Source organism: Rhizophagus irregularis, chromosome 14, assembly GCF_026210795.1.
Source record: "Rhizophagus irregularis chromosome 14, complete sequence".
Classification (NCBI taxonomy): Eukaryota; Fungi; Glomeromycota; class Glomeromycetes; order Glomerales; family Glomeraceae; genus Rhizophagus; species Rhizophagus irregularis.
The window spans coordinates 2015772-2028763 of record NC_089442.1 but is presented as its reverse complement, the minus strand read 5'-3'; the positions used below and the strand labels follow the sequence as shown (position 1 = coordinate 2028763).

General features: G+C 27.0%; 1 protein-coding gene across 1 annotated transcript; it reads right to left on the bottom strand.

Annotated features, from left to right (window-relative positions):
- On the bottom strand, window positions 1-2568 carry OCT59_006122 (uncharacterized protein; the record flags this gene model as incomplete). Its single annotated transcript, XM_066141055.1, has 3 exons — window positions 1-945; window positions 1079-2431; window positions 2521-2568. 3 exons carry the CDS (start codon window positions 2566-2568, stop codon window positions 1-3), a joined length of 2346 nt encoding a protein of 781 aa, XP_065997886.1.
- Window positions 2569-12992: the final 10424 nt, after the last annotated feature.

Here is a 12992-nt window from a genome sequence, read left to right as displayed (position 1 = left end):
TTACCAATATTGTAATATATCATAAATCTCAGCAGCTGTATCACTATTTTCTGCTTTTAAACTTTTAATTTTAAGATGATAAAATTTAGTTTCGTTAGCAATATATTGTTGTAATGCTAAATGTTCTTTGGGATTAACAGATTTGGTGAATGTTACATTTGGTTCAATAAGATTTTCGAAACTGAAGGATCTATTAGTGTATACAGCTTCTGGATGAACATCATCATTAGAATTTGTCGTCTTTACATTTTCGAGACGTTTTTCTTCTGATTGTTGAAATTGGATTGAAATTTCTGATGAAGGATTTGATGAAATCCATTCATGTATTGTTTCACGTAATATGTTAGCGCAAGGTCGTTTAAATGGATTTGAATCCCAACATTGTCTTAAAAGGTTGATAAAACATTCGGGAATATCAGATGGAATTTCCGGTCGTAATCCTTTCTTACAAATTTCTGTTGCTAATTCCTCATCATGTGCACGATCAGCGAACGGGGCTTTTCCAACTATTAATTCCCACATTATCATACCAAAACTATATATATCAGATGCCATTGTATAAGGTTTATTCTTTAATAACTCGGGAGCAATAAAAGGTAAAACACCGTATGCTCCGTTATTAGAAGAAATTTGGTAACGTGATATTCCAAGATCACTTATTAACGTTAAAGAATCATCAAAGAGTACATTTCCATCATGTAAATTTCCATGGATCAAATTTTTCTCGTGTAAGATACTGAGACCTTCTGCAAGAGCGTATAAAATTTCCAATCTTTTTTGCCACGTTATATCGACAAAATTTTGTTTCAAATAATGGGAAATATTTCCATCCTTTACGTAATGTAACACAAACATATATTCTTTCGATTCTGGATCCTGTGTTATACCATAGCAACGTACAAAATGTGCGCCATTATTATCTTCACAACGAAGATATTTAGACAACTAAATAATATATATAGTAAAGAAATTAGTAATTATTTTATATTTTTCGATAAAACGAACGTAATAAAACGTAAAACGAACGTAAAAAGAACGTAAACGAACGTAAACGAACGTCAAAAAAAAGTATATTTACCTGATCAAAGAAATCTGAAGAAGAATTTTCGGGAATTTCAAAACATTTCAATACTACTAAACATTCACCACTTCCAACGTAACGATTATTTTTCGTATCCCATCTATTACTAGGACCATCCAACCAAATGGCTTGAAAAGTAGTATCACCATCACCAATTGATTCAACATCTTGTAACCTATCAAATGATATCCATTCCAAATGATCAAAGAAATTTGTTGAATTTAATTGACTTTCTAATATGAAACAATCAATATCATCATTACCACTTGACCAAGATTCAAAATGTTGTTCAAATCTTTTCATTTCACATGCTTTACACCATTGAATACTATAACCACTTTCGGTTGATCTTCGTTTACATGATAAACACATTTCTACTTCAACTGGTAAAGTTTCAAAAGAATTTACAGAATTTCTCGTTGATAAAGCAGAAATTTCATCTTCAATTAAGTTAAACATAACTTCATCAGTAATTAATAATTCAGAAAAAGATTCACGCATAGTACTTGTTGAAGTATATATAGATGAATTTGAATCATCAAATATATCACTATGATGATCAGATATCAAAGATAAAGTGTCTATAATTGATTGTAATTCAGGATCTATTATTGTTTCAGAATCATTATCACAAAATGATTTATCATCATTATCAAAAGGTACAGGGGGTAATGGTTTATCTTGAGTAAAATTATTTAAAAGGGAATTATCAATTTGTTTTTCGTATAGTTCATATAATTGAGAACAAGTTTTTTCACGATTTGTGCGACGAGATTCCCAACGAAAAGTTCGAACTTCAACTTCCCTTATTTCTTTTGCTATAGAACGACGTTTTTTACTATTATTACGACGAGCAGGTTGCATACTAAATCTATTATGACTATTCCTTGCTAAATTTTCTTTTTTAGCTATTAATATAGTAGCAGGACTTTCATCATCTTTATCATTAGATACACTATCAAAAAAAGCGGTTATATTCCAAGTAGTATCTAAAGTATAACTACGTCGATGACCACCTAAATTGAATGGATCCACCATACAAAATCGGCGAGGGTCAACAACGACACCATTAACATTTTTAGAGGTACCTTCTTCAGCACTATTAACAGGTTTTCTTGGCGGTACAGGAAGACTTTTGTGTTTTTTCTTTCCTTTCCTATCACTTATTGAACTTGCAGGGGAGAAATCACCACCTACTTTATTTCTCCGTATTTCTCTTTCACCTATATCATGTCTAATAGAAAATTTATGTCTACGTCTTATACTATGTGAATGTTCTATACTTGTTGATATAATACTATTATTATCATCATCTAACTTTGGCTTTCGACATATTGTAACGTCCCCAGCCTTTATAAAATATAATTAATAAAAGTTAAAATCTTGAATCTACTTGGACCGTTGGACGTGAAGGTAAGAGAGAAAAAAAAAAAATTTACCTTTCGAATCCACCGAAATACTTTATTACAAGCAGGAGGAGGATGCATTTATAAAATTCTAATAATTTTTTTTTAAAAAAAAAGTTTGGAAGAAAAAAAAAATCTAGGAAAAAAAAAAAGAAGAAAAAGAAAAAGAAGAAAAATATATATAAAAAAAAAAAAGATTTTTTTTTTTTAATAAAAAAAATTTTTCAAAAATCTGAAAAAATAGAAAAAAAATACACCGCCATTTACAATTAAATGGAAAAGGGGGGGGGGAGTTTAAATATATATATATTATATATATATATATAATACGTCAGTAGATTCAGTAAAAGTAATTTAAAAAAGTAAATTTACAGTAAAAGAATAGTTACCTATTTTATTAATTTATATTGTACACTAATAAAAGAATCAATCTACAAATAATTTTAAAAATAAAATAGAAACAATAACTCGTTAAAATAATATTTTAATGCCCCACAAAACCTGAATGCAAAATGTTAAGTTTAATTACTTTATATAGAATAATTATACCCAGTTGTATAACACCATACTATTACAGTTTATTACAGTTAATGTTTATCTATCATTTGAAAGTCCGAAAGTTTCAACTTTGTTTGTTAAAATACCGTTGCCACATAACACAATTTAGTCAGATGATTAGTAAATGTAAATCTTAATTGAATAAGAAAAACTTAACTTAAAAAATCATTTGCATCATTATTTTGATTTGTGTTTATTTTGTTAAATTTAAATCCCACTTTTTTGTTTCTTTCACGTATTTAAAAAGAAATGTAATTAATTTATTATTGTGAGAGATTAAATTTTTGTGTCAATGTAAATTTAAAATTCTCTTACAATTTTTTTAATGTAAGATTTTTAGGGAAAATGTTTAATAATTTTTCACCAATAATAAAAGAAATTAAATTAATAGGATATATTGATAAACATACTTGCGTTATTGTTTGTACCTTTTATGCCAATTAAGGAATTAAATCATTCACCTGAACCAAACAATTTGGAAAATAAAAGTGATGGGTTTTTTTTTTCATAACAGATAAACAAGAACAATTTTCACCAATTAATTTAAATAATAATAAATATTTAGATATTAATAATCCAAATATACATATTATATATATTATAACATACATACGATATACTGTATATCTCGTATATCCATATTAAAAATTATCAGTTTTTCAAATTTATACAAATAAAAAAAATTTATTAAATTATTTCTTATTATTTTTAATATTTTCGGGTAAGAAATTGATATATACGGTAAAAACTCGTAATTTCTTGTACGAGAGTAGATACACATTTGACGTCATCATTAACAGTTTAAATGCAGACCAACGATCTTAATCACTTGATAAAACTTAATCAGAATACCAACTTTTGGTTATTTTAATGAAAAACATATAAATAAAAACAAGATTATAAACTTGAATGAAATTAAATAAAAAAGCCACGGGAAAAGAATTACACAAATTTTTTTTTTTCAGGGGGTTTTAATCATTTTTTTTGAAAAAATGATTGTAAAGATTGTAAACATAAATAATAATGGTGGTTATAATTATAAAAATTCCCAAATAGCCATATAACCAGATATGATTTCATACTAGTCTTATTTTGACCTTTAACTCCAAAGTTATTTCGAGTTTTAATCTGGTATTTTAGCCATTTGATCATCATCATTTTAATTTTGATCAGCTATATTTTTCTTTATCTTTCATTTTTTGTTCTTATTATTTACTTGTGTGTGTGTTCATTATCATAATGAACATTGATCTTTCTTTGTCTTTAAAATTTATTAATTTTACAAAATACAGATTCAAATTTTTAATTTAAAAAAAAAATTTATTTTAATTTTTTTTTTAATTCGGAATTCGGAGTTATGAATTTATTTGTTTAATGTTTTTTTTTTCTTTTATTGGTTTAAATTCCTACAATCCTACAATGGGGTTTCTTCAAACATGGCGCATTTTTTTTTATCGGATAATTTTTCAATAATCTTAAAAAAAAAAATTATTAGGTAAAACAATAAGACCATTTTATTGAGGGTAGGGAAAAATATCGGCCGAAGTCCGAATTACCCATTAATGAACATAACAATATTAGGAACTAAGCCTTTTAATTTTATTATCATTTAATTACTTAAAATACATTCTATTATCATATGTAAAAGACACCTTATTCGGTTTTATAATGATTATTCTTATTAGATCTCATACATTCATTATCTAACATTTCTCTAACTTGAATCGGTAAAGAAATTTCTAGAATTTTAGTAAATAAGTTCTAAATGGTTATTCTTTTCGTGTAATTAACACGTGGTTTCTTGGTTTTTTTCGGAGTTGTGAAAGTTGTGAAAAGTTTGTGAATAGGTTGTGAATAGTTGTGAATAGAAAGAATAGAAATACACGAAGAAGATCCACATTGTTTAACAATAAGGATCGGCGTTAGGTTATGTTTTCAACTTCTAAATATACTAAAAATATATAAAATATAAAAATTTTTCTAATAGAACCCCCAAAACTGCGTGTGTTGCGTATTTTTCATTTTGTCAAACTTTTTGTTTCAATCATTTTTAAATGAAGTATACCAAGAATTCTTTATTTAAAAAAGGAAAAGTTTTCTGTGGGCGTTTTACATTTTAAAGTTACCAAAAAGAAATCATCGTTTATTATGGCTTTTTTTTCGCTGTATAACAACTGCGGTGATTTGAAACATTTGTTTATTTCCCCTGCGATGTTTCTAAAAAAAAACCCTGAATAAATATAAAAAAGTAGGTTTATATAATAATCTCCTTTTCAACTAAAAATAATCGTAAAAAAAAAAAAAATTTTTTAAACATCATGTTTGTGAAACGTGGTATAATGATCATTTTATGAGTGAATGTAACAAAGATTTACACTAATTTTGGTATGGGTTAATTTTTTAACCGCCAAAAAAAAAAATAAATAAATAAAATTTTTTTTTTTTTTTATTTAATGCTAAAAAATAAGTTTCAGACCAGCGCGCCAAAATGTGAAGTAATTTTTTTTAGAAATTCTAGTATAAATTTCATAATTTTCAATTATTAGACTTTTTTAAGTAAATTTTTTTTGTTTACCATAATGAGATTTTTTTTTTTTTTACTGAAAAAATTCAAATTATGTATTAATTACTATTAATATTTTTTTTTTTTCTTTCTTTCATCATATTATTCATATTATTCATATTATATAATATATATGAAAATTTTGAAACTTTTTACACATTTCCCCTAATAACATTCTATCGGAGAGTTTTTACCTTTATTACAATATACTACTTATACTACCTATACTGGCTATACAATATATACTACTTATACAATATATACTCTTATTATACAATAATATTAAATACAATATTTACTACTATAATAAACTAATTTTGACCATTTTTGAATTATTGACGGTTTCAAAACTTTTTTTTCAAAACTTAATAACAGTTAAGGTAAAAATAACTTTTTGAATGTTTTCCATTTGAAGTTTAAACTTTTTTTTAAAAAAATGTTTTTCCCATTTGAAGTTTAAACTTTTTTTTTCCCATTATGAAATGTTTTTTTTTTTGAGGCTAATATTTTTTTTTTCAACTTAGTAATAAATGTAATAACTGATAAATGTTCAATATTCACTTAAACCTTATTTAGATTTTACTTACCAATAACATACCGGATTTATTCCGAGAATCCGATATTATATCCCCCAAATGATTCATTTTTTCATTTAATAATAAAAAAAAATTTTTTTTTTTTTAAAGTGTTTCATTTTCGAAAATCTCTCATTTAATCTCTCATTCGGAAAATTACTTAAAAAGATTTACAATGCGTTCATATCAATGTGGTAAAGTTTCCAATAAAGTTCATTAAATAATAATGATTTCATTTTTTTTTTAAAAAAAATAATAAAGAAGTTGAATTTTTAATTATGGAAATAAATATAGTAAGTCAAAAAAATATATATATATTTAGTTAAAACAGTTAAAACAGGTAAAACAGGTATTGGAAAATTTTTATTAAACGTATAACAGAATAAGATATTACTAGTAACGTACTAGTTTAACTTTTTAGTTGATCTTGAAAAAATTTTTTTTTTTAGATCGAAAAAAATTTATTATGAACTTTGGAGATTATATTCCGGGTAGGCATTAATATTATCCCGAATATGGAACATAAGGAGAATCTGAATTTGGTCTCAATGAATTTTTTGAAAAACTCCGGAAAATATGAAGTATCGTACGGGATTTTAATTTATCCGCTTATGCGTTGTATAAGATGCACGTGATTATTTTGGAAAATCAATTCCGGTGATCTCTATCGGATTTAGTAATTTATTTATAGTTCAATCTTATATGACTTTAAAAATTATACATCTTCATTACGCTATGAACGTATATTATATAATAAATAAATTTAATTTAATAACACAACAATTGTTAAAAAAAAAATATTGTTTTTCTTTCGGGACAAGATATTTTTTTTTTATAGCAATTTATTTTATATTTCAAAACACAAGTTTGTAATCAGTTCTTTGTTACGCTATAAATAAATTTTCGAAAAACTAAATTATATATTATGATTTACGTGATAATTATATTTTTTTCAATCATTAATTTATTTTAATAAACAGGATAATTAACTAAAAATACAATTTTTAAAAAGAAACAAGTATGATTTTATTCGTGCTATATGTATAAATAATAAAAATTTCAATCATTAATTTATGGATTATTTTTTTTTTTGGATTAAAATACAACAATTTTATTCGTACTATAAAAAAATCAATAGAATAAAAATGATACCATTGCAATTTCCAAAATTTTAAGGGAAATTCATCCATGATTCATTATGAAATTTGCAAAATCCTAAACATCATGTCATTCATGTGCAGCGATCTAAATAAACAGAATGTGAGTACTGTACTGTCGAACCAAAAAATATGAATGATTGGGTCGGCATGGTAACAGAACATTTTGCTTATTCTGAAATATATAAAGACGCCCTTCAGAAAAACAAAAGGGTCGCACCATCTCAGCGATGCACAACTGTTAGTTTTCATCAAGGTTTGCACCAAGCTACTGTCACTAATTTCTGTTATTCATGCAGCAAATCCTTGCACTCAAAGATTTGTAATCATTTGGAAATCTCTAAAAACAGAGAAGGACGTTCACAGTAGCTGTCCCCCATATGCTAAGACAACAAACTGTGGCCACGATGTGCTTCCAGTTCTCTGAATTCAAAAATGACCTCAATGAGAACAAATAATTGGCATGAAAAAGATGATAACTGTTAAAAAGGTTGTGTTCCTCCTTAACAGGTGATTTTAAAATACTATTGAAAAGGTATGTTCCTCCACAACAGTGGATTTTAAAATTCATCATCTAGATCATACTCCTATCAAGTACTTGCTAAGCCCCAACAAGAAGCACTTGGATTGCCTTTCAAACCTTCACAACACTTTAATGATAAAATAATACCTCAATATTTTTGCATGACTTTTTGAAGTCTCTCTGTTGCAAAGTAAATGGTATAAAAGATTATTGGATATCTAATAAGAAAGTATTTGCAAAATAAATGGTATAATAGATTATTAGATATCTAAAAAGAAAAGTAATTGCAAAGTAAATGGTATAAAAGATTATTGGATAACTAAAAGAAAAGGAACAAACTAACTATCATCAAACCATTTTTTTTTCGATCAACCTACCACAATTAAATTGGAACATTTAATCTTCATTATTGGAGTGAAATATTGTATTATTGAGATAATATATTATCATCAGAGAGAATATTTTTTTTCAAAAAAAAAAATTATTGAAATAATATATTATCAGAGATACCGTATTTTATCGAAAATAAGCACCTATCAAAAATAAGCACCTCCCCTTATTTTGTGCGATTTCATGCAAAAATCAAAAATAAGCACCTTCAAAAATCAGCATCCCCCGGTATTTTATTAATTTTATTGACAATAGAAAAAAAAATAATTTTTAACTATATTGATTTTATTGACTTAGAAAAAAAAATAAAATTTAAACAAATATTATTAATTTGTATCGATAAAATCAATTTCATCCATTTCCTCATTTTCATCTTGAAGTTCTTTAAGAAGTTCATCAATTTCTTCATAAACAAGATCATCTTCCGATCCATCTAAATCATTAGATATACCACATTTTTTAAAAGAACGGATAATAATATCATCCGAAATATTCTCCCATGCACGCTTAACCCATTTACAAACATCACTTATTTTAGCACGTCGAAGGTTTCCTGAAGTAGTATACCCAGCACCACCATTAGACATCCAGTGGTGCCATTCTTTACGGAGGTTGTCTTTAAATGGCTTGTTGATTGCAACATCAAGTGGTTGACAAATGCTAGTCAAACCACCCGGAATTACTGCCAAATCAACATTAGTATCATGAAATGCGTTTTTAACAGATTCTTCTAAATGTCCTCTAAAAGAATCATACACCATCAATGCAGGAGAGCTGGATTGACCGTTTGTCATTATTCTTGAACGTTTGAGATAATCAACATACCGTTTCATTAAGTCTGTATTCATCCATCCACTCTCTTGGAACCAAACAATCACACCAGAAGGTGCTTGTTCTCCGCGTGGCATTTGTTTTCCTTTGAAAATACAAATTGCCGGAAATTTAGTTCCATCTATTATAAATAAAAAAAATTGTTATTTTATTTAAAAACTAATAAAAACCATAAATTTAATGTAAATCTTACCTGCGGCACATGTTAAAACTACTGTAAATCTGTTTTTTTCATTTCCTGTTCCACGAATATGAATTGTCTTATCACCTTTCGTATGAATGGTAAAATTTCCAGCCATGTCAAACCAGACAGGCGTTTCGTCCATATTAAAAATATTACACAATTCAAAAGATTTTCTGACCCTAATTCGAATGACAAATCTGCGAAATTTTTCCAATAATTCTTCTGTTTGTTCAGGTAGTTTTTGTGACACTTTTGTACGCCGCCGTAAAGCCAATTTATACCTTTTCATAAATGCAGATAACCAACTAGATGTTGCCTTAAATGTTTCTATTGAATTACCATAGAGAGAGATCATTTCTGGCCGGTCTAAAATTTCAAACATTGAAATTCGTAAATTCACTGTGGTTATAGCTAATGCCATTTTTCTTTGTTCCATAACCCATTTGTATAACTCCACTTCTGCTTCAGGATAAAATGCTTTTCGGCCAGAACCTACACTCATGTTTGTTGCTTTTGTTTCATCTTTCCAGTTTAAACTTGCTTTGACCCACCTTCCAACCATACTAGCATCAAGTTCAAAGTGCCTAGAAGCTTCATTTCTGCCACGTTCCTTAGCATAAGCAACGACAATTTTTTTTTGCTCAATAGAATACGAACTACGTTGGCGTTTTGAAACTTGTGGCATAGTATTAAAACAGGTTTGAAATTGTATGAAATTGTGAAAGTTATAAAAGTTGTATGAAAGTTATGAAGGTCGTATAAAAGTTTCGTGAAAGTTACGAGGTTACGCGAAAGTTATAAAGTCACGAACGCGAAATAATACCCCTAATTCACATGGTGAAATTCCCGAATTAGTAAAAAAAATTTCCAGAGTGATAAAACCCCTTGATTAATAGATAATCGTATTTTAAAAAAAGTCTTGAAAATAAACACCCCCCAAATTTTTCGTCCAGAATCCTTGCAAAAATGGGGTGCTTATTTTCGATAAAATACGGTAATTATTTTTTTAACGAGTCACTAATATTATAACAACTCTGATATTTCTTATAGTACCTTGCGTAAATAATAGTAACGCGCAAATATGGTAACTCGCGAAAAATATAGTAACTCGCGAAAATACAATTCTTATATTCTTATATTTCAAAACGAAGTTACATTGCCTTCAAGATCAATATTTACTCTATTTTTTTATTGATCATCTGATTTTTCCCATGATTCAAAAGTTATTAGACTCGTGTTATTTTGACAACTCTAACGTCATTTTGACACTTTTTTCTTATTTTATAAAAAAGCAGTTTGTTAAAGTGGTAAAGACGGACGTGAAAATACAGAAAAATGGCAAAAAAAAAGATGAACGTAGCAACGCCACCAAAAAGTTTATCAGTTACACATGTCGGGTTGTGATTTCGGATAGTAGTTTCATTTTAAATCAATTACGCCAGATTAGATTAAATAATCGATTTTCCGCTTTCTCTTCACTATATACTCATATTTAAAAGAAGAGTCACGTAATAAGCAATGATATTTATGGTTAAAAAATGTTCGTTCAAATTTTAAGTCATTAGAGAAAAATGAGTAAACAATATTATAGTAAGAATACGATGTATCGAGAATAATTGTGTAACCGCCAAATAATCCGGCGGAGTTCATACGTATTAATCACGTGTGCCTTGTGAATTTGAAAAAATTGTTAATGTCTTAATAATTTCATAACTATGACTCATTCGACTCATTCACGTGTTTCAAAAAATTTAACGCATATTATTATCCCTTAAACGGTAAAACATTGCAGGCAAATTTGCCTGCAATTTTACCGAAAATTCAGTTCTCATCTAATTTTATGAAAAATGAAGTTATTCTAATAAAATTTTTTTTCGCAAAGAGCTTGAATCATAATTTATGTGACAATAATCATTATTTATTAATTACATATTATAAGATTGAAGATTGACCATTGGTCAAAAGTTATATTTTTTAAATGACAAAAAATTTCGAAAAATTTTGCATTTAACTTTGACGATCTCATTGGGATTTGATTGCAGCTATATTAAAGCTTAATTGAATATGTAGAAATTTCTATGATGAACAACTTTTGTTATGATGATTTTTAATGTTTAGAAGTGGCATTTTGACTTTACATAGAACCCCAAAAAAAGAATTATTTTTGTGAACTTGTAAAAAATGCATAAAGTTAAATTTTATCATCTCTATTTTGTTCATTAGAGTGTGAAGTTTCATAATAAAAATAAAAAAATATATTAAAATGCTTTGTAATGAAGCAGAATATTATGGTAAAGAAAATTAATTTATTATATAAAAATTCCGATGTTATTTTTTTGAGGTTAATTTTCGGTGATTAGCAGTCATTAACCACATATCAAAACCATACAATTGATGCTAAAAATGTAGATCAATATAGCTGCGGAATTATAGGATAATCCAAATCATATTGACAAACTTTATATTTGGATATAAATTTATTTTGAAAAATTGCAGGCAAATTTGCCGGCAAAACCGTTTAAGGGATAATAAAAATATATTTAATAAGTTTATTTTATATTCATGTGTAGTTTGCTCATTCTCGGCACAATTGCAGCGTCGCGTATAATTAGTATTACTGAAACTAAATAAAAAAAAATTTTCATGAATTCCCGGGGACTTTCCACAGATCTTGCCGTAAATAATACCCATGATCTTTTTGATAACAATATTTTGTTGCTGCGGCTTGAATACAATGGTTATATTTCTTACATACAATACAATACGTACTATACTTATATATATTTACGCCGCAAAAGTATTAATCTTGACCTGTGTGATAGTTGAGATTTATTGCAGTTTTATCAACAACATTATCACCGCCACATACTTACAATAAATTCTGTATAAAATTTTTATTATTTTCTTATATTTTTATTTTAATCTGCTATATAAAAATATATATAGATATACTATAAAAAAAATATGATGAGCTTTTTTGTAACAGAATTCAAGTAGTAAGTATTACTTGGCGAAATGAAACTATTATGTAAAGTAATACAAAATAACGTTTTAATTGGTCAGCTTATTCAGCTATTTTTTCTTTGTCTTTCGTACATTATGATAATCTTATTATTCTTTTAAAAATGCAAGTTTTTTTGATTTTCTTTATCCAAAGTTTTTAATTAACAATTTTTTTTCTTTAATTGGTTTAAGAGATTTTGATTCATACAACAATGACTCTCTTCAAAAATGGCGCATAATCTAAAATAATTATTAGGTAAAACAATAAGACCAATTAGACCATTGTATTGAGGTAGGGAAAAATATCGGCTGAAGTCCGATAAACTCAAATTACCCATTAATAGGTAATTTTACTTAACAGTATTTAGAACTAAGCCCTTAATTATATCATTTATTAATTAAGTCAAATAGTTTCTAATTGAGTTCTAAATGGTTGTGCTTTTCGTGTCATTGGCGAGTGGTTTCTTGGTTTTTTAGAATTGTGATAGAAACACACGAAAAAGATCCGCATTGTATTGTTTAACAATAAGATCGGCGGTAGCTTATAAACCTCTAATAATTAATAACCCCCAAATCTGCGTGTGTGCGTATGTTCATTTTGTTAAACTTTTTGTTTCAATCAATCATTTAAAAATTCTTTATTAAAAAGGAAAAGTTCTATGGGCGTTTACATTTTAAAGTTACCAAAAGAAGTCATCATTATTATGGTTTGCCGCTGTAT